At 48.1% G+C, this 22921-nt stretch overlaps 1 protein-coding gene across 2 annotated transcripts in view; it reads right to left on the bottom strand.

The window, feature by feature from the left end:
* Positions 1–1293: 1293 nt before the first annotated feature.
* The window catches only part of LOC138566596 (hyaluronidase-1-like), a 106602-nt gene continuing 84974 nt past the window's right edge, over positions 1294–22921 (bottom strand). For both annotated transcript variants that reach the window (XM_069644116.1, XM_069644117.1), the window contains exon 4: positions 1294–2127. In XM_069644116.1, the coding sequence (XP_069500217.1) occupies positions 1801–2127 (327 nt within the window). In that variant the 3' untranslated portion in view covers positions 1294–1800. The remainder of the gene's footprint in view (positions 2128–22921) is intronic.

Genomic DNA, 22921 nt, shown 5'->3' with positions numbered 1-22921 from the left:
ATTTATTGTTTTTCCTGACCCTCTTTTTTCTCATAGCCTGCCACCCTTAGTAGACCACAATACTGGCGTGAAAACAGGGAAAATCAGTCTGCATTTGATGGACATCTTTGTGACATGGCTGCAATACTCTGATCGAATACAATTTCAAGTGAATGACTGAAGTGTACACCTTCATACTGAGAGTTTGGTTGGAACCACTGACTGTGATGTTTGGGTGCCATGCTCCCAAGGCCCAACATCAGAAAAAAGGGACTTGCACAGAGAGTGAAAGAGCGGGTGAACACATGATTGGAGCCGAAGAGTTAGAGAAGTGTTGAGAGATACAAATAGAGAGTAAGAGACAAAGAGCAAGACACACATGGAGGGGGAGACAAATGGAGAACTACACAAGTGGAAGGAGCGACAGAGCACCATTAATAGAAATTGGTTGGGGGGGACGTAGCAGGGCCCCAGGATAGGAGCAATGTTTGGACCTTACCAGTGCTGAGCCCCAGCCCACTTAAAGCCTAGATTGGTAAGTACATGCATTTCCTTTATTTCCAGTAAAGCACTTGAGAGTACACCCCATATCTCAACCCCGCTTTCACCATAGTCCACCTTTCTCACCTGCTTTAAACCCTATAGCTCCAGAACAGAAGCATTTTTATTTTAGCTTTCATCTATTTTAGGATTTTTTAAAATGTATTAAATATAAAGCCAGACCATTTGTGATTTCTTCAATTGTATCTTATTTTCGAAAAAAGTTATCTTTTCCTCTATTTCAAGTTTTTAAGTAATAACGCCTTTTATGACAGCATTTATGGTTGGGAGGGTCCGGCATGAAGCACTATATCAAGACATGAGATTCTGATTATTCTGAGTAGATGAGTTTTCAGTTGCACTCAAGGGATATATAAAACCTCTGGAGATCCTTGATACCATGTACAGATGGCATAGAAGTAAATGGGCCTCATTACTGGTCCGGCGGTAACCCTGCCGGCGCTACCAGCGGGTTGCCACCGGACCCGTAATAATGATCGACGCATGACTTCCCAGTGCCACCGGGCTATTACAAGTCCAGCGGCCGGGAAGTCAGGCACCGGTACATTTTTTAATCCCCATTCCGGGACTCTATGGTAGTGGGAACACGGGAGAAACGGTTCCGGTGCTCCCGTGACAAGTCTTCCTACCGTGGCCGCTGTGCCCGGCAGGGTCAGACCTGTCAGGCACAGCGGCTCCGACAGGCAGACTTGTAGTTTGCCGGTCCAGAAACAAGGGTGCCAGTGAGCTTGTAATGAAGCCCAATGAGTGGTCTTTGAATGATTAGAAATAATTTAATTGTAAATCATGACATTAAGGAATAAATGAGACAATTTTCTGGTTTACAAAACAGACTGAATGATGATGGACCCTATTAAGCTGTAAAATAACAGACCTATAAAAACAGTAAATTCGTAAAATCCCCTGCCTCAAACACTAGCGCAATTTTACAAAATGTTCTATGAGAGACTTTGATTTTTCTCTAGCCAAAGGCTTGCGGTGTGAGGGCTGGACATTCTATGAAAACATTTATGCTGGCAACTATAAAGGGCAATTATTTTGCCCTTTGGGCTACTGTCTTCCTGAGATTCTAACTCCTTCTGACTTCACTTTAACCGAAGCAGAGTAGGAAATGAGAAGGAACGTTTTGTGAGGATAAAGTGCACAGTGATGCAGTTGCTAGGGTAACCAGCATTCTGCCTTGACAGAGCCCTGAGCTGTGACACACCAGGCCTCAAGTGAACTCCTTTGTCTGTGTTAAGGCCAGAGCCTGCTGGCATGTCAAAAGTTCTGTTTCAGGGCTCGGGTTGTGCATGCCGTGCCTTCCCATCCCTTGAAGCATTGGCATTTGAACCCCTCTGCCATCTTGATGAGGTCTTCCTTCTCAGCCCCACCCTGCAGAAAGAAGCCCAGCCTCCCAGGCACATGTCTGATGCTGAAACTCTTGGGGTTGAGGTGTAGAGAAGCCCTGGAAGTAGCATCCTGCCTGATGCATCGTCCGTGACTGGAGCATATTGCCTGGCTACACAGGATGGCACTGCTGGTCACGTTGAGGATGTATGGGCCCAGCATTTGGTCCACGTAAGCTTTCACTGCCAAGCAGGAGTCCTATTGGGGAGAAAAAGAATGTATGTTAATGATATTAGTCTGGCCCCTGCACACTTATGTTGGATTTTTGATGCTTCAAAAATAGTCATTACCGTACTGACGACATCACAAATAATGATATCATGTGACCTTTGACCCCATGGCATCCTAATGAGAAAATATGTTTCGAAACCTAACAGCCCCTGTAAAATAGTCTGTGACCAGAAACAAACCAATGAGCAGGAGAAAACGAAATGACAACGTATAGGACACACTTCTGGTTAAGACAGGTAGCTAAACCACAAATGATAACCCTAAAAATCAAGATAACTGAGTAGGCAGGGGAGAGGGGAAGGAAAGTGGTGTAAAGAATGTGTTAGGTAATATGTAATTCGTGTATCAATGTATTTCCACAGCCAACAACTCATTATTTTAAACACGCACCCCACAGATAATTCAAAGAAAGGCTTCAAGTATCAAGGTAACACTTGAGAGTTATCCTAGTACATGTTGCAAAAGTGGTCGGATTTGTTACTAAAACAGTTAGGCCGTTGGAAAACATAACGCATACTTCCTAAATATAAAGAGTTGGCAACAACTGTTCGCAAAATTGCGGCTAGGAAAACGAAGGCCTGTATCTGAGCAATAGACAAGTCCTGTGCTCTCCTCCTTGAGGCCCCTGGGCATTCCTGGTCTACTGAATGAACCACGTGGTCCCCACAACACAAATGAGCACTAGTGTATGTGCCTCCTTAATTTTCAGGGCACACAACTATACTCCTACATAAAGTACCTCTGTATGCAGTACAATACATAGACAATTGTACAATAGTCCATGAGTCGTCTTTGTGTTGCATTGGACGCTCCATTGTACAGTCGGCCAATCTCTGTGAGCTGTAACCTAGAGCATGGTAAACGCACATTAATTCACTAGGAGTGCATGGTGTACCTTAGTGAGTACACAGCAGATCTCAGTGAATCATGTCCTTTTGAGCAGTAGAGATAGACATAGAAAATTATCCTAGTCGCACCTTGAATTCCAAATTCTCTATACATTATTTATTTACCACAGTACGTGTAAAGCAGAACCACCCTAACATGTCCAATAACTTGAACGTGTTTAAAGTCTGTCACGGACAGGGATCAACAGATAGCCCAGAACCAGATGTTCATATTTCCTTTTACTTTTATCTTCAGGAAAATAGATATTAGGTGTTGCCTGAGGTCGTGGGAGGGGCTTGGATAGTATATGTCTGCCAGCCTTTCTTGTGGCCTGAGGTCGTCCATCCTTCTCTCTATTCTAGCCATTCATGTCCACCTTTTTGGCAGCTAAACGTCACTCACAGTCCTGGGATTTATAGTGCACCACACCTCTTTCTTCTCTCCGGGTCTTTTTGCCTTGTGGTGGCTGTTGTGAAGTTTATGCATTTGCCATTCTGCACATGCCATATACCTGGCTCCTCTCTTATTTTGGAAGTGACTTTCCCCCTCTTATTCCCAATCCCTCTTCTCTATCAAACCCTCCGGTTCCTCCAAGTGTTTCTCTAGGCGCACTTATACCTTCACCCCTTTCACTCTTAGGGACTTCAGTCTGCCTCCATTTCAATCGTGCACCCATCCCTTGCGCTGAGTGCTTTTTCCTGCTTCCTTGATCTTTCTTTATCTCTGGAGTTGTTCCTACACATCCTCTTATCTTTACACTAGTTAATTTATTTGGCTGTTGTTCCTCGCTTCCTCTGCTTAGCTCTGACCTCTGCCAACCCACTGTTGACTCCTTTTCACTACTTTTTTTGCTCTTTATCCTCTCCTCCTCTCCACTTTCTCCCCTTCTTCCTTCTCCTCTCGTTCTACTTATTGAACTCCTCCTGTTCTAACCTTTTTCTCGTTCCTCCTCCTCTTCCATTAATGAGGCCTCCTTGGCAGATGGACGCACTTGGTCCCAATAATGTCCTTCTTACCTTCTCCCTCACCAACCTCATCACCTCCTCGCGGTTCTGCTTCCCTCTGACTCCATCTCCACCTCCACAGTGTTCCGCTACTCGTACACACTCCTTTACCTTCTCTCTTGCTTCCTCTTTCCCCTCTTTGTCTCCACCTCGACTTCTTCACCTACCCCTTCCAATTCTCGTGGTTTGTGCTTTTCACCCTTTTCTTCTCTGTGCTACTCTGACCTACGTCTCTTCAATGCAACTCTTTTTCCCCAGTTAGGACTTCCTTTTATCGATTATGATCCCTTCTCTTTATTTGGGCCCCAGTTGAAAGAAGTCAAGCACCTGCATGGTCCACTAGCCCAGACCCACAGATAAGCTAATCCATCTCCAATCTGGGCACATCCCCTGATTGCCTCGGAAGGTGTACGGGCCCAGGGACAGAGTGCTCAAGGCAGCCCTCTACGATTTTGAAGTCAGGCGGCCTGAAAGCGACACTTGCCTGACTCTAACATGATGCGCCCATGCCTATGCTGGGCCCTCTGTGGGCACCTTCACCCCTTTACTCCTCCTATTTACACCTTTGATTCCGCCACATCTATCCATCTGGTTAGTCTCATGCCCCCTTACATGTGCTGCCATGCTCTCGGGTAAGAGTTTTGGAACTCTCACAGACTTTGCCGCAGAGCCACCCTGGATAAACAGCCCGTGGCAAGTGGCAACTTGTTCAGCCTGACCAAAGGGACCGATTCTCCGGCAGCCTCCACGAAGACGTCCAACATCCCTTGGGACCATGCTGCTGTACCTGCCCAGACCTGTCCCCTCACCTTTAGAACCTGTGGCACCCCTGGACCTGGTGAAGAATGAAGAATTTGGTTGCTAGGAAGTGATAAGAGGAACCTTTGCTCACCTCCCCTAGACGCAAACATATTCTGCCTGCCATAAACCCCGGCCTCCAAAGCCCCTTTTATCCTCGTTCCCATCCCTGGGCATTTGACATTGTCACAAAACCCAATGCCTCTGTGTTGCGATGGCTTCTAAGAGACGATGCTTACGGCCGTATTGACCCCCCCTGCTAGGCACAAAATGCGGGGACTTCATAGTATTAAAGTAATTGGACATGCTAGAGTTCTTATGCTTTGCACGTTCTGTATTCATATTTCTGACATTGAGGATCTGAAATTCATGCTAAGCCTTGGACTGCTTTTTATGTTCATGGTTTCATTATCTTTGGATGGATGATTATCCAGGGGCTCAACAATTTTCAGTTGTGTTCAGAGATACGGCTAGATTGCCTTCAGTCCCCCTGTCAGCTGGGCCTCTGTGTAGTGACTCTGTATATTATATATGTACACAAAATCAGGCATTAGTACTTTATTTCGTTCATGAAGACAGCTCAGTGAGTTAAGTGCATGCCACAAACATAGGACCAGCCTGCTGTCCACAAGTTCGAATCTCGGCAGGGCTGACTCGGCCCTTTATATTTTCACGGTTGTTAAATTAAGTACTATTTGATTGAATGATATTAACACCTATATTACAGTGCTTGGAAGCGGAAGGAATATGCCAGGACCCATCATACAAAATGTGGAGTATTATTAATGTGTAGCAAGTCACAAAGTTGTGTATTCTTGCATGAAATGACTCAATAGATCACATAATAAGGCATTAGTGCATGATGTGACTTGTACTCTTATACATGAAATATCTGTGGTTAAGGAGCGTAAAGCAGGTTTTTCAATGTTGGCGTAAAGAACAATGGTTGTGCCAGGGGGCCACCGGTAAGTGGTGCAACTACTCGCCGACCCTCGACACAGTCTGGGCGAAACTTTGCCAGTCTAGGCCGGGTCGCCTGCAGTTACACGTTGCTCCAGCTCTAAGTAGCTGCGGGATGGGATATTCTTCTGTGGCAGGGACAGTAGCCTTTTCTCAGCTCTCGATGAAGAAAAGAGGACAGTTCCAGTGCAGCACGTCTCACGGCACAGGGGGGCAGGTATGCAAGGCTCCTACAATGACTGTCACCACAGCAGGTGACACAGGGGCTGCAAATTCTCGCGCCTACGCCCACTCTTAAATCGTGACCTAGAGGATCTAGGACTACGAATTCCGGTGGAAGAGGATTCAGGACCACAAGCTGCAATTTCTTAAGTCTCGAGTGTCAACTCAGGATGGAGGCGCTCCTAAGCGATAGCCGGGGTTCGAGCTGGTCAGTTCACTGGATGACCCAGGAACACTTCCGAAGAGGCTTTATTGGAGGGTTATGAGGAGATGCTGAAAGTAGTTGTTCCCATTACTCCAAAGGGTCAAAGCGCCCTTGCAGGCCTTCAGTGAACAATGCAAAAATACGGGTACGATGGGACAACAGCTGGCTCGGCATGCCAACCCTTCCACCACGTCTGTGGTGGTTCCACTGGTCTGCTTTAGTGTTTCAGGATACTTGGCTCCTTCTGTAGTTTAGTGTGAACATAGGTGATTGACCTGGAATGGGTGCAGAGCCCCTTCTCTTATCCAGGATTCGTTTCACGCTCAAATCTAGGATAACCGGTCAAAGATCTGCTCTCTTGCATTCACACCGGGCATGGGTCAATCACGGCCCATGGTTGTTCCAGTCATTCAGGCATACCAGACATACTGGCAACAGTAGTGTGGATGGGGACTAGACAGTCCCAATCCTCTTCCTGGGCACTAGCACACGTGACATGCAGAAGCCCACGAAAGATGCGGTTTTTGCAGGAGGCTCGACCTGGGGGAAGGCAAAGGGACAAAATGGTGAAAAGGACAGAAAAAAAGACTTTGTGGCAAGAACATAGTCTTGAGCCAAACGCGATAAGCGCAGTATGGTTAGTTAAAATGAAGTAAAAATACTTTAAAACTATACTGCTTCCATCAGTTTGTCCTAGGCACACTTGTACAATCACCAAGAAATCCTTAGACAGTGTCTAAAGCCATAAAACAAAAGGACCGCTATGCGCGATACTGTAAGGTACTTGGCACATAGATAAAAAGTTCCCAAGAAATGGCAACACAGTAAAAGACTAAGTTTCCCAGTACTGACAGTCTGAAGGACGTGTCAGTTTCCCCACAGCAGATGTGCAAAAGCCCAGAGGAGTGCAGCTGAAGGCTGTGCTCCACTGGAAAAGTCAGGTTAGGATAGCCAAACTAAAGCATAAATGGAGGGAAAATTGGACCCAAGGGAAATATTTCTGTAGAGGAGATCCCAAATGTAACCTGCACTCCAGTCGCCCATTTTGAAGTACCAGGAAAGTTCACACCGAGATATGTGACGTATGATGAGCAAATAAACCAGCAGAGAGCCGCACTAGGGCACTGCCCAGTGCCCATCAGAAGAGCAATACCTATTGAAGTGCCAATAACCAGATAGCCATGGACAGTAAGGTATCCATTGAGACAACCATACCAGCAGATGACACGAAATGAAGATTGCTTAAACACTGTCCCAGAAGAAACTCAAAAGGCCTTAAGTGCAGACGAATGGTGACGACACAAGGGCCCGGACAGACGTACAGATGAACGAAACGACAACCACAAGATGACACACAAAGACGAAATGTTATGAATAAGGATGTAATGAACTTAGAAGGAGAGGCGATGTTGAACCAGATAGAAATTTAAACTGTAACGCAGGATGAAAATTTTCAACCAGCTAACGCCTGTACATATGCTTGTAACACAAGAAGCTAACAAAACAGTGTGGCTTGCTATGCTTAGTAGAAGAATAGAGAGTCAAGCGCCAACTATATATCTACCTCAACGAAGCACATTATATAAAGTGCGAGTCCACTTTATACAAAAGCAGAACTAACCCAGGTTACTAAGGGTCAAACAGGCCAGGATTCGTATTCCAGCACAAAGCAAGAAGAGAGGGCTGAATCGAAACTCAGCAAGAAGCAGCTCGCGCCTCGAGGTCAAACCAAGAATGGAGGCGGATAGTAACTTCAGAGAATTGAAACTTAAGGAGCAGAGCAGCCTGCCCCCTGAAGGTCGAGATAAGGAGGCCTAGGCAGGTGGCGGCCAACAATGAGAATTAAATACACAAACAGAAGGAAAACGAAGCAAATTCACGGTATGCTAACACGTGACCAGCCAAGCGCGAAGAGGTACAAACGTCTGATGTCACCCAAAGCAGAAGATACCATAACTTTTCCTGACAAGAAGCTACAGTTTCGAGGCCAACCACAGCCAACTAATTGACACATAGCAATAAAGTACTGATTGATGGAAGGGAGGCTGGGTGAATCTTGGGGCATCCTGTATCTGGGTGTCTATTCTGCATGCTGCTAATTAAAGTGCAGATTTATGCTTGGGGTTGTAGCCAACCCAATCACAATGGACCAAATAATCTAGGGTCCTATAGCTAGTAGAACCAATGAGACGTCGTACTTTTAGTGATGTTTTACATGAGTAATGTTAGAGGGAAGGGCGTAGACGCTCACCTGATAAGGGTTATCCAATCCTCACACTCCATTACCATATACAGATGTAGTACCTATACTTAAGTTACCCTTTCCAACCAATAGAATTGCATGACAAACTTTTGAGTGTTACACGTCAATGATGACAAATTTTGGGTATAACTATTACTGTTAGAATGAAGTTTGGGGGAGTTGAAGCGAGACGGGCTATCGCATCACTGTTGGTTTCCATGTTTCTCTGTTTTTTGTATGTGTCATTAAACAGACTCCCCTTTGCCAAACTATTGAGTTGTCCTTATTGATTGGTGTGGAGTAAGAAATCCTACACCCCTTCCACCTCAAGGTGCAGCTATCTCGTCTTAAAGTATTCGAGAGCGGGCTCTGACTCTATGGGCTGGTCAGGGGTCACTCTCACTCGAGTACACTTGGTAGCAGAGGATGGTTGGAAACCATCGATTATTGATTAAAGTAAGACAACTATTGACCGTCGACACAAATTAACTCTAGGTCTTCGGCAATATCACGAGTCCTTCGCCATTCGGCTGAGTAGACTGTGAAGCTCCCCATGGACAATGGTAGTATAACTACCCCAAGACAGCAGTCGGGTCCTGAAGGGACCCGTTTTAAAAACACATCCCTTCCCATTCCTACGTACAGCTGATCAGATGAAAATCTGAAGGAGGCGGTAACGCAGGCAGCGATCCCGAGGATCCAGAGTGGAACGATGCGAACAGTGAGTGAAGCAAAAAATGTAGTGCTTTGGCAAATTTCTTACGCCTTAGAACAAGTAAAGGGAAAAGGTAATGGAGGGAGGTGGAAAAACAAAATAGTCAGAAGTAGAGAAGACTGTATATATATATATATAAGGGGATAATGACTTGAGAATAATTGAATAATAGAGGATACCAGGGTGGACACCCGAGAAGTGAGAGGATACTAGGGCGGATACCTGAGAAGTGAGAGGATACCAGGGTGGTCACCTGAGAAGAGAGAAGATACGCCTTATTCCTGCGCTTTAATATAGCAGTCAGACGAAACGTTAACTCAGAGTCCCGCATAATAGGGAACGATTAGGCTACCACTATGTTTAAAGACGACGTGAACGGGGTTCGTTTAAACTCCATGTAGGGGTAATGATTAGAGCCAGAGATATTTGTGTCCAGCTGGTGTCTGTCTAGCCTGTTAAGTGTCTGTCTTACAGGTTCTGTTGTGCCGTCACATGTGAAAGAATGTTATTTTTGAGAACGGATTAAGAGTTTGCGCGATTCGATAGTTGAGACGGAATCGCACACGAATTGATGTTTTTGAGTAATTTGGTGATATAAAAGATTTTGGCGGAAAAAAATGGATTGGAGCTTGCAGTGTTTGGTGCTCGCTCATATTGTTGGAAGTGTTAAAGTTGCATGAAAGCATTGAAAAGTGTTGTGTAAGAGGAAAGAGAACAGATTTAAGCATGGAAGACATTACTCCATTAGCACACTTATGTAAGCAACTGGCGAAACACGCACCCAAGCTTAAGAAATATAGCCCCGAGTGGGTTAAGGGTACCGCCCACAAGATGTTTATGCCGTGGCCACAAAATGGGTCTTTATCCAAAGCCGTCTTACAACATATGATGACATATTTGCATGCCACATATACAGGCCAGAAGCTAGAAAAACGCTTGCTGTTCTAGAACTCTGAAAGATGTATGAACAGACAAAGGAGGAAGAGCCGTCTGCAGATTGGATATTAAATATATGCACTGAGGGGGGTGAGACACCTACCGCGCCACCTGCCCCGCCTGAAACAGAAACTGAAGAAAGTAAGGCGGAGGGACTCTACCCATTAAGAAAGCTTAAAGCAGCCACAAGGACAATCCCAACAGGCACCACCACAACTGCCACAGCCCCAGAACACTGGAAGGGGAAGAAACACTGGGAATGGGGAAAAATCAACAAGTGCACAGTGGGCCAAATTTATACATAAACTAGGACAGCTCACTGGGAACGCTGATGTGCTCTATCCTATCAGTGACACCAGACCCTCATAGGGAACCTAGGGAGGATGTTGTTATAGGGGGTAAAGAATATTCCTTCCTAGTGGACACGGGTGCAACACACTCGTGCATACGAGAAGGCAAGTTTTCCTTGTCCGGCGAGGCCATAGATACTCGAGTTTTACAGGAGCTCACAGTCGAGTTCCCTTTACAGACGCTCTCTCAGGGTCCATAGGAGAGTGTGAAATGAATGTACCTTTATTGTATTCACGGCAGACCCCAGTAAACATTTTGGGTTGATACTTAATGACAAAATTGAACATGACGATTTCATTCACGGAGGAGGGCATAGTATACTCCATTCCAGGAATGCACTATTCAATTGTACTCGAAATGATTAGAGCATACTCAGGACACTTAGCCATGAGGGCCATACTATTGGAGCCAGAAATCGCATATGGTATGCTTGTGCTTATGGCAGGATTGCCAGGCCTTGCAGATAGAACAATGAGAACCCCTGATGAGTTTTTATTCAGACCAAGAATACCTATGCATGAGGAGGAGGGACAAGTGTTTCCCTTGATGATACAGACAGCTTCAGTGCGAGGGAAAGTAGCATTGGTTGACGGATACGGTGATCAAGGCAGACAATGGTGCGCGATCATCGCCATCGAAGAAGGGTATCGAGTGACTGATGTCACTGATGACGATCTGTTCGAAGAACAATTAGACACGGAAGAGACAAGGGTGGAAGTGAGTCTCTTATTTTGGGTAAAAATGATCAAAAGAGAAGTGCCTCAGAGAAAGATGTTGGCACTGAAACGCCTGGAATATTTTGACGAGGATATGGCTAAAGTGCCTGTCTCAGTGTGGACTACAGGACCCTATGACGTAGGCCTCTTGAAGGGGGTGAGAGAAGTGGAAATTAAACTAAAGCCAAGAGCAATTTTGCTGAGAGTCCGACAATATCCCATGTCCAGAGAGGCAGACAAAGGGATTTTTAAGACGATCTCTGCGATGATGGACCAGGGCATCCTAGTGACGTCAGAATCGCCATGTAATACGGCGGTTTATCCTGTCAAGAAATGAAAGGGGGGTCTTGGCGTTTAATCCAGGATTTACGAGCATTAAACGATATTGTTGAAGCCGAGGTCCCTTTAGTCCCTAATCCATCTACAATTCTATGTAATAAACCAGTCGAGGCAAACTATTTCACAGTGATTGACTTGAAAAATGCCTTTTTCTCAATCCTGTTGCACCGTGACTCACAAGATTTGACGTCATTTACGTTCAGACAAATGCGTCTGAAAAGCACGAGGCTGCCACAGAGGTACCATGCATTTTCAATAGAGTCCTGCAGATGGACCTAAGCAATATTGCATTAGAAAGTGTTGTCTTGCAGTATGTGGATGACAATCTAATCTGCAGTACCACAGAAGAGCAATGCAGGCACGATTCTGTTCAGCTACTGACTATACTGGCTGAGAAAGGCTATAAGGTTGACAAGGAGAAGTTACAATATTGTCAACAGGAAATGCTGTACATAGGCCAGCTGATCTCTAATGAAGGGAAGAAGGTGACCTCAGAAAGGGCTGAAGCAATATTGAACATGGCTAAGCCTCACACGATAAAGCAAATGCAGAGCTTTCTAGGCCTGTGCAACTATGTTAGGGCATGGGTTTTCGATTACAGCTCTTATACTAAGCCTTTACTTCAGGCCCTAAAAAAGGCCCAAGTGACAAAGGGAAAGATTGAATGGTCTGAGACGATGGAGAAAGGGTTTTCTGAACCCAAGAGAGCGATTTGTACAGCTCCAGTTTTCGGAATCCCAATTATGCAGAGGAATTCTACTTGTTTTCACACACAGATGGCAGCGTTACGACGGCAGTGCTCACTCAAAGAACCTTGCTGGGGTATAAGCCCTTAGCATATTACAGTGGGAATCTGGACCAGTAATGAAAGGTCAATTCCCATGCAAACAAAGTTTGGCTGCCGCAGCATTCGCCATAGAGAAAGCGACAACCATTGTATTGGGATGTTCAGGACGTTATACGTCGAACACTCATTATTTGCCATCCTAGAGAAATCAAAGGGCACACTGACATCGCAGAGAGCTTCTGCTTATGAAGTGATCATATTAAATCCATCCATTAAAATAGTCCGATGTAAGATAATGAACCAAGCTATGTTCATAGCGGAGCCAGTCACTGAAGGAGAGCCGATACATGACTATACGAATTATGAAGACTTCTATGATGAAAATGTCTTGGCAGGAGGAGAGATCGTCTTTATTGACGGTTCTTCGAGGATCGACTAAAGTGATGGGCAAAGATACACAGGCATCGCTGTGATCAAACACATGGCAAATGGAGAATTTTGAGTTCTTGTTAGTGCGCGAATACCATCTCATTACTCAGCTCAGGTTGCAGAATTACTGGCACCGATACTCGTCATTGAGAATCACGCAGACCAGGAAGTAACGGTGTACAGTGACTCAGCCTATGTGACGTCCACAGTGCACGCAGGTTTAGCACACTGGAAAAGGAGGGGCTACCTCTGAGCAGACGGCACGCCAGTTCAGCACGCAGCCTTATTGGACAGGTTGATAAAGGCACTACAGCTCCCAGTGGGCATAGCAGTCGTGAAATGTGCCGCCCATACGAAAGGGACAGATTTTGTATCATGCGGAAATCACGCAGCAGACACAGAAGCCAAGTGTATGGCATACAAAAGTGAGACAGTTATGGAAGTGGAAGTGGCGTGCACCCATGAAAGGATGATGGTAGCACGAACCACACCAGAAGCCTATGGCAATCTTGGGTAAACGCAACTAATGGAGCTCCAAGGGGAGGCACCAGAGGAAGAGAAAAACTTGAGGAAACGTTGAGGGTGTTCTTTAAACCCCTCTGACAGCTTGTGGCGACAAGACAGCACTGGTAAACCAGTAATGCCTGTAGCCATACTAAAAATAGCATTGGAACAGTTGCATTACCCGACGCACATGACAAAGGAGAATATAGCGGCAACGCTCGCAGAAGACTGGTTCATACCGAATTTAGCTGAGCATGTTGCATTCTTTATGGTGAGCTGCATTATCTGCCAGCAATTCACCGCTGGGCACACATTAAAAGTAATGAGAGGAGTCATCCCCAGGCCAAATGGGCCTTTTCAGCATCTGCACGTCGATTACGTCGACATGATTCAAGTATGCAACGGGTACAGATACTTAATTGTCGTGGTGTGTCCATTCTCTAGATGGATAGAAGCAGGTCCATGTACACACCCAAACTCTACCTGTGCGGCCAAATTCCTAGTGAGGGAAGTGTTCCCTAGGAGGGGTGTGTGTGAAGTAAGGAGATCAGATAATGGGGCTCATTTTGTAAATGCAGTCTTTGAACAGATTAGCTTGCTGCTTGGTATAAAGCACAAGTTCTCCTCGGCGTATCATCCAGAAGGTAATGGGATCTTTGAGAGGCTCAACGGCTTGTTAAAGGAAAGGATAGCCAAGTTGAAGCTTACTCCAAAGAGGTGATGGTTGCACTGCCTTCCTCTGGCAGTGTATGCTCTTCGGAACCAACCCGGCTTCGACCATGTTTTTACGCCACATGAGATAGCCACAGGAAGAAGAATGTGAACTCCCCTTTACCCTGAGATAGAGCTAGATGTGATGCCCAGTCGACAAGGGAGGTTCTGCGATCTGAAATGCAAAGGTATCTGAACTGCATGACATCTTGCCTTAATGTAATTTCAGACCAGCTGCAGCAACGACGAACAGGGTGCAAGGCAGCACAAAACACAGAAAGAGACACTACATCAGACTCAGTTCAGGGTCTACGTGTTCCACTCGTCTTCCCTGGCGACACTGTGTTGGTGAGGAATCACACAAGAAAAAAGTGGGATGAGCCAAGTTTCAACGGACCATTCACAGTTGAAGACGTAACTCTATCCGCAGTCAAACTGCAAGGAAGAAGAGCTTGGATCTTCCTGGGTGATATCAAGCCATATATTGGAGGAACCACCCTGCCTGCACCCCACCGCGAAGAGACTACAGACAACGGGGAAGAACCACAGCATGTGTAGACAAGATCCATGACGAGGAAGAAGGACGCATGAGCAGCAAAGCAAAGACAAAGAACCCTTTTGGAAGTTGTGGCTTAATTTGGACACTTCCTCTAAGCAAGAAGGGGTATAAGGACATAAAAACGGACACTCTGTGCATCCTAGTTGCAGGGTGAAGAAAATTGTGCATATAAGCCACAACACGTTTGGTGACATGAACTTTTGAGCCAAGTCACAATTAAGCCTTGATGAGGAAAAGACTATAACAAACTTTTGATCAAATATAGCCAAAGTGGAAACAAATACAGCATCCCACGTTATCCAGAACCAAGACTTTGTTTCACAGCAACTATGGTGTCCCACAGTAGAGACATCACAAAGCACCTGGTTACATACTTCCACTTAGCACTTAGTAATATCATACCCATCACTGGTAGGGAGGGTCACCAGTGTCACAGACTTTCTTCAAGATCCTGACAACGAAAAAGTAATCGGACACCCGCTTACTGTCATTGCAGAAGCCTTCATCGTACTCCTGGAGTACAGTGAGAAGGACATAAATGTTTCCACTACAACTGATACTAGATGAACTCATCAATACACTTTTCTTTTGCATAATCTAAGAGTGCCCATCTATTGTCGGAAGAACCACGGGCACGCTGACCTTTCTTCGAGATCCAGAAAACTCTGAACATTTGAGCCAGCTGTTGAACAAAATCAGTATCTTGGTCGCACTCCACGCAACCAGACAGTGCAAACATTGTACACGTCAAGGAAGGAACATACAATCCTGAACCCAAGCAGACAGGACAAATGTCCCTATCGCCAGAAGACAGCAGATTAGCGCACAATGTCCTTTTTCGCATAGTCACTGATTTTCCGGAGATGGTGGATAGACCTATCGAGGTCGACGTCCTCACCTTGATCAGAGATCCAGCTAATATCGCACAGATGGGAATGGTCCTGCATGGAATTATACTCCAAGTGGAATTCTCCAACCATCAAAGAGATTATCTGAGGAGATTGTAAGAAACCTTCCGCCGGGGGACAGATCGAGGAAGCAGAGTCAAGAATTTCATTTGTCGTATTTGTTGTCATTTTTCCTATTTCTTCACACTGACCAGTGTCCAACATGTCCACAGGACTGAAGCAGATTAGAGGAGTGGACTGGAAGCTCACACACTTTGTTTTTTTTAATTTTAATTTTTATTGGCAGAGGCATATAGCAAACACATAGATCAGAGCAATCAGTGGGTTCAATACATGCATAGATGAGTAAAGTTACAGACAGAAACAATGGTTTAACAACAGATGGGAAATTATACAACATGATGCACTATGAGGCGTTAGCATATCAATGAGAGGCACGGGAGGTACCACTCTCGGAGGAGTCCTCCTCCAGGCTATGAAGGTAACAGTTGAAAGCAGTCCAAATGTTTTGGGGGCGAGAGTGAATTGGGATCATGTTAAGGTATTCCTCCTCACAACTACGAGACCAAGTGAGCAGGTTCAGCCACTTATGGACTGTGGGGGGAGAGGGGTTCTTCCAGCTCTGAAGGATACACTTCTTGGCCACCACAAAGCCCACATTCAGGAATTTGGTCATCTGTTTAGCCCCCTCAACCTGCCACACCCCAAACAGAACTCCCATGGGGTCTGGGTCAATAACAGTGTCATTGATTTCAGACAGTCTCTCAAGGATCTTACCCCAGAATTCCGCCAGCCTCGGGCACTCCCAGAACATGTGTAGGTGATCAGCACCCTCTGCTCTGCAGCGGGGGCAAGATTGCGGGGTGGTTCGAGCAAACGTAGAGATCCTGAGTGGAGTGTAGTACAGCCTGTTTAACAGTTTGTATTGTATGTGCGATAGCGGAAGTTAAGGGAGACTCTGTTGGTGTGTGAGCACATTTTCCCCCATAAGTGATAGGTGAGCTCAACGTCCAGCTCGGCCGCCCACACAGCGCGGGCTGTGGAGGGCCGGGCCGTGGAGCCCATCAGCAACAACTTGCATAAGAGACCACCCCACGGGCGCCACCCGAGTTAGCAATGTATGCAATCCCTGGGGAGTCTGGGGTTCGTCAGGGAAGCCCGGCCAGGCAGCCCGGCCAGGCAGCCCGGAAGGCCGCGCAGAGCCTGTAGAACTGTAAATATTCCAGTGCTGAGCCTGAATGACCCGGCCTCCATGTCTGTGGAGTTATAAACTGCCCACCAGGATAGAAGTCCATAAGAGCAAGGTACCCCAGGGTTTCCCAGTGTCGCGCCAGTGCCATGTCATGCGTGGGTTCCAGTCTGGGAAATCTCCAGGCCAGGAGCCACTTGTAGTAAGGCTGCTGTTCAGAGCAAACCTCAAATATTCGACCCCAGACATGCAATGTGGTTCCGACCGGGTCAATGGGCGAATCCGGTATATACTGCTGGTGCAGTATTAGTGACATTATGTTGGGGCCGGCTGCCGCCAGGATCTCCAGCTTAACGTGGGGGCGGGAAGGGGGCCCGGGATACCAATAGGAGGCGTATTGAGCTTGTGCCGCCAGCCAGTACAGCATCAGGTCTGGGGCGGTGAACCCTCCTCTATCATATGGGAGCCTCATGTCCGACCATTTTTTACGCACAGCGCCAGAGTGTCATACGAACTGTGCGCACAGCCTGTGCAGTCTAGTAAAGTATTTCCCCCCCTGGCCAGATGGGCACATTACTAAATATGTACAACAGCTTGGGAAGCAGTATCATCTTGACGAATGAGAGCCTCCCGGCAAGTGACAGTGGAAGGGAGCCCCAGCATGTCATTTTGGCCTCAGCCAGCTGCGTCACGGCAAGGTAGTTGTCTGCTAGCAGTGTGTCTTTGGTCAGGGACACTTGGACCCCCAGGTACCTAATCCCGCCGGAAGACCAGCAGAGTGGGTACTCAGTGGCAGGTTGTTGAGTGGAGCTAGTGAGGGGTAAAAGCTCAGATTTGGTGTAGTTGATCGTGAATCCGGAAAGGGTACCTATGCGGGTAATGTCACGCAAAATTGGGTCAAGATGGATGGTGGGGTCTCTGATAAACAATAACACATCATCCGCGTAGAGGGAGATAATCTCAGGAGTGTCTTTCAGTCGTACCCCTTTGCGCGAGTGGCGTGCTCTGATGTGATCAGCCATTGGCTCTATCGTCAGAGCGAAAAGGATCGGGGAAAATGGACAGCCCTGCCTTGTACCTCTAAAGAGTGGGATCAGAGTTGATGTCAGGGAGTTGACTCGGACCCTGGCCCCCGGGGATGTATATAGTAGCTTAATGTATCTAATGATATTAGGCCCGATGCCCATAGCTTCCAATACCAGCCACATGTACTTCCAGGATACCATATCAAACGCTTTCTGGCATCAAGTGTGACCGCCACCGCACTCGCACCCTGGTCGATTCGCGCCATGGCGTTGAGCAGTCTTCTGATGTTGTGTGAGGTGGACCTCCCGGGCACAAAGCCCGATTGGTCATCATGGAACATGTGTGTCATAACTGGAAGGAAGCGGTTCGCTATTGCCTTGGCGAAGATCTTAGTGTCCAGGTTCATTAACGAGAGGGGCCTGTAGGAGCCACACTCATCTCTGGGCTTATGTAGCACCGTTATGACGGCCTCGCGCAGTGTTGGGGGGAGAACAGCTAGCTGGAGCGACTCATCCCATACCTCAAGTAGTTTAGGGGCCAATATAGCCACGTGTTCCTGATAGAATTCTGCCGTGAGGCCGTCAGGGCCCAGCGCCTTACCCTTGGGAAGACTGGATATGGCCACGACTATTTCGTCTAATAGGATTGGGGAATCCAGCTGGTCTCTGGTTGCGGGAGAGATGCTTGTCGTGGGTATCTGTTCAAGGAGGTCCCTCATATGGCGCTCACTATGTTCGGGGGTTTGGGAGTAGAGCTCCGTGTAGAAGTCCGTGAAGACTTCCAAAATCTGTCGGTCAGACCACTGTACAGTACCCCGTCCGTCCTTGACCGAAGTAATCTGAGTCTGACCCCACTCACCCCTAGTCAGGGCAGCTAGTGTTCTGCCGGGTCTATTGCCCTCTCCATATTTCCGTGCGGCCTGTGGGTGACTAAAATATTGGACTTCCCTAGTTGCGTGTTCATTGAATAAATGAAGTCCTTTGCTGATTTGAGCGAGGGTCGCGGGATCACCTGATGTTGGGTGTTCCCACTCCAGTTCACGTAGTCTGGACTCGGAATAATTGAGGGCTGCTCTTATTGTCTTGAGTACGCTCGCCTCCCTGGATATGGACATGCCCCTGATGTACACTTTAAAAGCATCCCACCGGACTCCCATGGTAGTGGACTGGGGTGTGTTATGCTCAAAATAGGAATGGATGTCTGCCAGAATGTCTGCCTTAAACACGATATCCGCAGGGCGGAGGACTTGAATCGCCAAGTGTTGATGGTCGGGGAAGGCACCCCCAATTCCAGGGATAGAGTGATTGGGGCATGATCCGACAAAGTACGAGCGAGTATCTGCACTCCCACCACCCTGCCCAGCATTCCACTTGATAACAAGAACAGATCATTTCTGGAGGAGCTATCATGCACCGAGGAGTAATGGGTATATTCACGTGTATGCGGGTGTAATGTCCTCCATGTATCTCGGGTGTCCAGTGCTGCACTATGCCAGCAGTCTGCGTGCCGCACCCGACAGCAGTCTGGGAGCCGTCCCAGTTCTGTCCAGTGCAGTGTCCAATATGAAACTCATATCCCCGCCCCAAATGATTTGAACCCCTACATAGCCCAGTATTATTGATGCAACCAAGTCCACAAAATCGGGGGAGTCTACATTAGGACCATAGGTATTCACCAAGAGATATTCTCTATTGTCAATTGCACAGTGTAATAGAATATATCTACGCTCCGGGTCAATGTAGCTCTTGTGAAGTACAAATTTGAGTGATTTGTGAATCATTGTTAACACCCCTCTGGCCCGAGTGGAATAGGAGGTAGAATACCTGTTGGTGCCCCATGACGGAGCCATACATTTTGTTGAAGGGCCTGTAGAGTGAGTTTCCTGTAAGAATAGTATTTTGCATTCGTGTCTATGAACGTAGGCCATGATTTTAAGGGCCTTATTGTAATTACTCAAGCCCCGGACATTCCAGGACATAACTGTAGTAGACATTCCAGGTGTCTAGGGTACGTCCCAACCATGTTGTCGTAAGATATGTTTGCCAAGGGGTCCGCCCCTCTGGGGGCACCCCGATGTAGTGTGATATGCCAGTCTGCCTCCGCTTTTTCCAATCGAACTACTGAACCCCTTCCGAACCCCCTCCCCCACCACCCTTCCCTGACAGGTAGTGACCCACCTCGCCCCCCTCCATATAGAACCAGAACTCCCCTGGAAACAGGGGTTAGCAGGCGAGTCCCAACATGAATCCGCAATGCTACTGGCCCAACCGGGGCCAAACCCAACATTAACCTTACAGAGATGAAGAATGCAATCGCACGGGGTGCGCTGTTGCCGTGTGGTTGACACTTAAACAAATACAGGAGACATAAAGTGCCAAGCGGTACGTGAAGCAGCGGAACACATTGTAATTGAATTTTCCCACAACACTGTAGAGTGCGGTAGGACAGGCTTGGTCAGGGATAAGAACACCCAACCATGAGTGGTCAGCATACTGGGGCATGGAGGCAATTGAATAAATCTTAAAAACAAGTGTAGGCCAGAGTTGTAAGTGAGCATCGCATGGTTGAAGAGCAAATAATGGCCTCTGGTGGGGTGCCACCCAGGTGCGACTGTCTCTAGTGTCAAATGCGTATGCGTGGCTTCAACAAATAAATCGTTGTTACCATCAGCACATTGGTGAGCAAGCAGTAGTGACCAGATTACATATCCTCCATATAGCTGGGGCTCACTCATTGTCCATGGAGTCCCCTATTGAATTTGCAAAGTGGTATCTGAGACTCTATAAACTTCACTACTTCCTCCAGGACGGTGAAAAAGTACAGTTTTTCCTTGAAGGTGATCTTGAGCCGGGCGGGAACAGAATCGCGTAGGGGACGTTGCGCTCCCGTAGCAGTTTCTTGACACCTAAGAACTGGCGCCTCTCCTGTTGCACGCCGACAGAGAAGTTGGGGAATATGGGGATAGTGTGTGAGTCGAGGCGCAAGTCTCCCTTTTCACGTGACAGGTGGAGGATAAGGTCCCTATCCCTGTAGTTGAGAATTCTAGCAATGATTGGCCTAGGGAATTCTCCTGGTTTGGGGCGTGGTGATAGGGCCTGGTGAGCTCGCTCGACCGTGAAGTATGGGGTCAGGGTAGGGTTGCCCAACAGATCTTTGAGTAGGTTCTCGACTGCCATCTCCATGCGCCCTTTAAGGACATTTTCTGGGACCCCAATGATGCGCAGGTTGTTCCTGCGTGAACGGGACTCCAGGTCATCACACTTCGACTTCACGATTTTCATGTCTCGGGTCAGAGTGGCCACCGTGTCCTGCAGAGTATGCAGCCCGTCCTCATTCGCACCAATTCTATTTTCTGCCTCAGTGATCCTGGTCCCAGCCTGGTCTACCTGTGATTTGAGTGATGCAACGTTGGCGTTTATATCATCCAGCTTCTCATGGAAAGAAGCAAAGTTCTTGGCCATTGATTCCATCATTGCAGTGAGATCGGGGGTTAATGCACTGGGGTGAGGTTCGGGTTCCTCCTGGGCAGATGTCGCAGCCCCTGGGTCCTTCCGCGGGGCCGCCTTTGCAAACTTGTCCATGGCAACCACCTTACCGGTCCCTTTGGCTCTATTAGGCATACAAGTGAGGCAGGATATGCCGAGGTGACTCAACAGGCCAGGGCCGGTGTAGCGAGGAGAATAGGGGTGTGACTCAGTGTGCCAGTGCCCAGTGGCCGCAGGGGTCGACAGCGGCGCAGCAAGAGGAGTAGCCAGTGAGAGCAGCGTCTGTATTTGAAGTTTATTCAATGATATGGGTGCAGTGAGGACACAGTGGGGTCAGTGGCTCGTTCTATCCCCCAGCACTGGAGGTGCCAGGGTAACGGTGAGCTGCGCCATCACGCCGCAGAAGAGATGGTGGATGTAGAGGCAGAAGCGTGGCGCCCGCCAGGCCAGCAGTGTAATATCGGTGGGGCGGTGTTATTATGAGTCCCCAAGGTGTCAAACAGAAGGTAGATGGGGTCTGCGGGTCTGCAGTCCCAGGTGATCTTCAATTGTAATTGGGGGCCCTGGGGCCAGATTTGGCAAGATCCCACAGCAAGTCCGGCCGGCTGGAGATAGAGGCGTAGTGTCCGCCAGGTCAGTAGCACAATGACAGTGGGGTGACGCCGCCGTGGGTCCCCAGGGAAACGGGTGAGGGGATTAGGTAGTTGGGGTCTGCAGGCCCCTAGGCCAATCAGGCCTCAGTAACTGTTGGGGCCTGATGTAGCGGGGCCCACCACTCAGTTCAGCCAGCAGAGGGAAACGCCTGCGGCGTAGGCCCGACTCCCAGGCTGCCCGCACACCCCAGTAAGCACCAGTGGGAGGTAACGGGGCCCAGAGGGCCGATGGGGCAGATTGCAGCAGGGGCCAGACCCCTCCCCAGCTCCTCACCTGTCCAGCGGGCCCAATCTTCAGCCCGCGGGGGGAAGACGCCAGGTTCAGTGGCTGCTGACGGCCGCAAATGTAGATTGCCGCAGGGAAGTGAGGGCCCAGCCCCCACCCAGGCACCAAGCGCGCGAGCATCAGAGGCGATCCCTCAGCCAGCAGCCGCTCGTGGTCATGCGGCTGACAGGGCCGGGGCCCAGCGCTGCAGGGTGGGGAGGAGGACGGCCACCAGTTCCGGACCAAATGCAGCCCCAGCCCCCCAGTGCAGTGCGGGTAGTTGGCGAAATCACCGTGGCACTCAGGGGGTGGGAGGAACAAAGCAGAAGCCGCCCACGAAGATCTTGTGAAGGGTGCAGCCAGGCGAGCTCAAGAGCGCCGCAGGCGATAGGCGGCTCCCGGCCAAGTCTCAAGCAGCGCCGGGGACCGCCCACGCGGCCAGGCGCCAGACAGCAGGCAGTGGCAGCGGGTCTCCCAGAGCTCGGATCTCGCCAAAATTAGAGTAGGGCAGGCAGCAGGGTATGAACAGCAATCTGGAACAGTTTTGGTTGCAGGTAACAACGCGGTCCGCTGATGTGGCCCGATTAGTGTCTGTGCCTCACAGAGCTCAGAGGCTAGGAGCCATTTTCGGGCTGCTCAACAGCGCCCCCCAGCTCACACACTTTGATGAGTCACTTTTACTGTGCATGTTCAAAGTATTATTCTAATCTATTTTTCCCATAGTTGGCAAAGGAACTGTATCCTGTACTAAGAGACAATCATCACTCACAAGAGGGGGGACACTTGTAAAGCATCTGACACTTTATGACACAAAAACTGTTCAAAGAACGATATTGGGTGTGGGAATAATAACCTTGACATTTGGTGAA

This window comes from Ambystoma mexicanum, chromosome 2p, assembly GCF_040938575.1.
Source record: "Ambystoma mexicanum isolate Mex_15411 chromosome 2p, UKY_AmexF1_1, whole genome shotgun sequence".
NCBI lineage: Eukaryota > Metazoa > Chordata > Amphibia > Caudata > Ambystomatidae > Ambystoma > Ambystoma mexicanum.
The sequence above is the reverse complement of the archived record's forward strand: the minus strand, read 5'-3'. Positions and strand labels throughout refer to the sequence as shown.